Below are 1,311 nucleotides of genomic sequence, written 5' to 3' on the forward strand. Positions count from 1 at the left end.
CCGCCAGCCCCGCGGAGCGCCGGTACCGGGCGGGAATGGGGCGGGGATGGGACGGGAGCGGGGTGGGAACGGGACCAGGCCCGGCCCGAGCGAGGCGTGTCCCTGCACCCCGTGTCCCTGCGCTCCGTGCCGCTGCGCCGGGTACTGTGGCCCCGGTGTCCATGTGCCGGTGTCCACAGGACCGGTGTCCTTAGTGCCAAGGTCCCCTGTGCCCGTATTCCTGGTACGCGTGTCCCCAGTGTCAGTGTCCCAGTACCCGTGTCCCAGTACCAGTGTCCCCAGTACCCGTGTCCCAATGCCAATGTCCCCGGTACCCCCAGTCACCAGCACTGGTGGCCCTGCCTGCCAAGCCAGCAGTGCAGAGCTGCAGTGATGCTGACCCATCACCACAGCCATGTCCCCCACTGTCCCCAGGTGCCTGCATCCCCACTGCCTGCCTTCCCTGCTGCCACCGAGGGGGACGATGGCGCTGACGCTGATGCTGAGCTGGACACTCAGGCCATGGTGCGGGCCCAGAACCAGAAGAAGAAGAAATCCGGGGGTTTCCAGTCCATGGGTGCGTGTGAGGCAGGGGACAGCTGTCCCTGGGACAGGGACCGTCCCCTCCTGCCCATGCCCCCTCACTTGTCGCTGTTCCCCCAGGCCTCAGCTACCCTGTCTTCAAGGGCATCATGAAGAAGGGCTACAAGGTGCCCACGCCCATCCAGAGGAAGGTGAGCCTGGGGAGCGCTGGGTCCCTGCCCCAGGGGGTGGCAGTGGGGCAGTGACAGTGACAGTGGTGTCCCACAGACCATCCCTGCCATCCTGCGTGGCCGGGATGTGGTGGCCATGGCCCGGACGGGCAGTGGGAAGACGGCCTGTTTCCTCATCCCCATGTTCGAGCGGCTGAAGGCGCCCAGCCAGGCCGGGCCACGCGCCCTCATCCTCTCACCCACCCGGGAGCTGGCCCTGCAGACCCTCAAGTTCACCAAGGAGGTACAGGGGACACGGGGGTGAGTGGGAACAATGGGGACAGTGGGTTTGTGGACATCCCACCAATATGTTTATTGCTCACCCTGCAGCTGGGCAAGTTCACTGGCTTGAAGACAGCCCTGATCCTGGGAGGAGACAAGTAAGCTGTCCCCATGTCCCCTCCAATCCCTGCTTCCCTGAGCCTCCCCAAAACCTGGTGAGGGGCTGAGCTGCCTGGTGCCACCCCAGCCTCTCCTCTCTCTCACAGGATGGAGGACCAGTTTGCTGCCCTGCATGAGAACCCTGACATGTGAGTGGGGCACAGGGAGGGGCCCCAGTGGGGAAATGGCCACCAGCCAT

At 65.3% G+C, this 1,311-nt stretch overlaps 1 protein-coding gene across 1 annotated transcript in view; it reads left to right on the forward strand.

Annotated features, from left to right (window-relative positions):
* Position 1: 1 nt before the first annotated feature.
* Positions 2 to 1,311, forward strand: part of DDX54 (DEAD-box helicase 54) — a gene marked incomplete at its 5' end in the record, with an annotated part of 5,409 nt that continues 4,099 nt past the window's right edge. Inside the window, 6 exons of the mRNA XM_031057479.1 lie at positions 2 to 22; positions 415 to 556; positions 643 to 713; positions 790 to 975; positions 1,062 to 1,111; positions 1,220 to 1,261. Of these exons, the coding sequence (XP_030913339.1) occupies positions 2 to 22; positions 415 to 556; positions 643 to 713; positions 790 to 975; positions 1,062 to 1,111; positions 1,220 to 1,261 (512 nt within the window). The remainder of the gene's footprint in view (positions 23 to 414; positions 557 to 642; positions 714 to 789; positions 976 to 1,061; positions 1,112 to 1,219; positions 1,262 to 1,311) is intronic.

Source organism: Geospiza fortis, unplaced genomic scaffold (genome assembly GCF_000277835.1).
Source record: "Geospiza fortis unplaced genomic scaffold, GeoFor_1.0 scaffold408, whole genome shotgun sequence".
Classification (NCBI taxonomy): Eukaryota; Metazoa; Chordata; class Aves; order Passeriformes; family Thraupidae; genus Geospiza; species Geospiza fortis.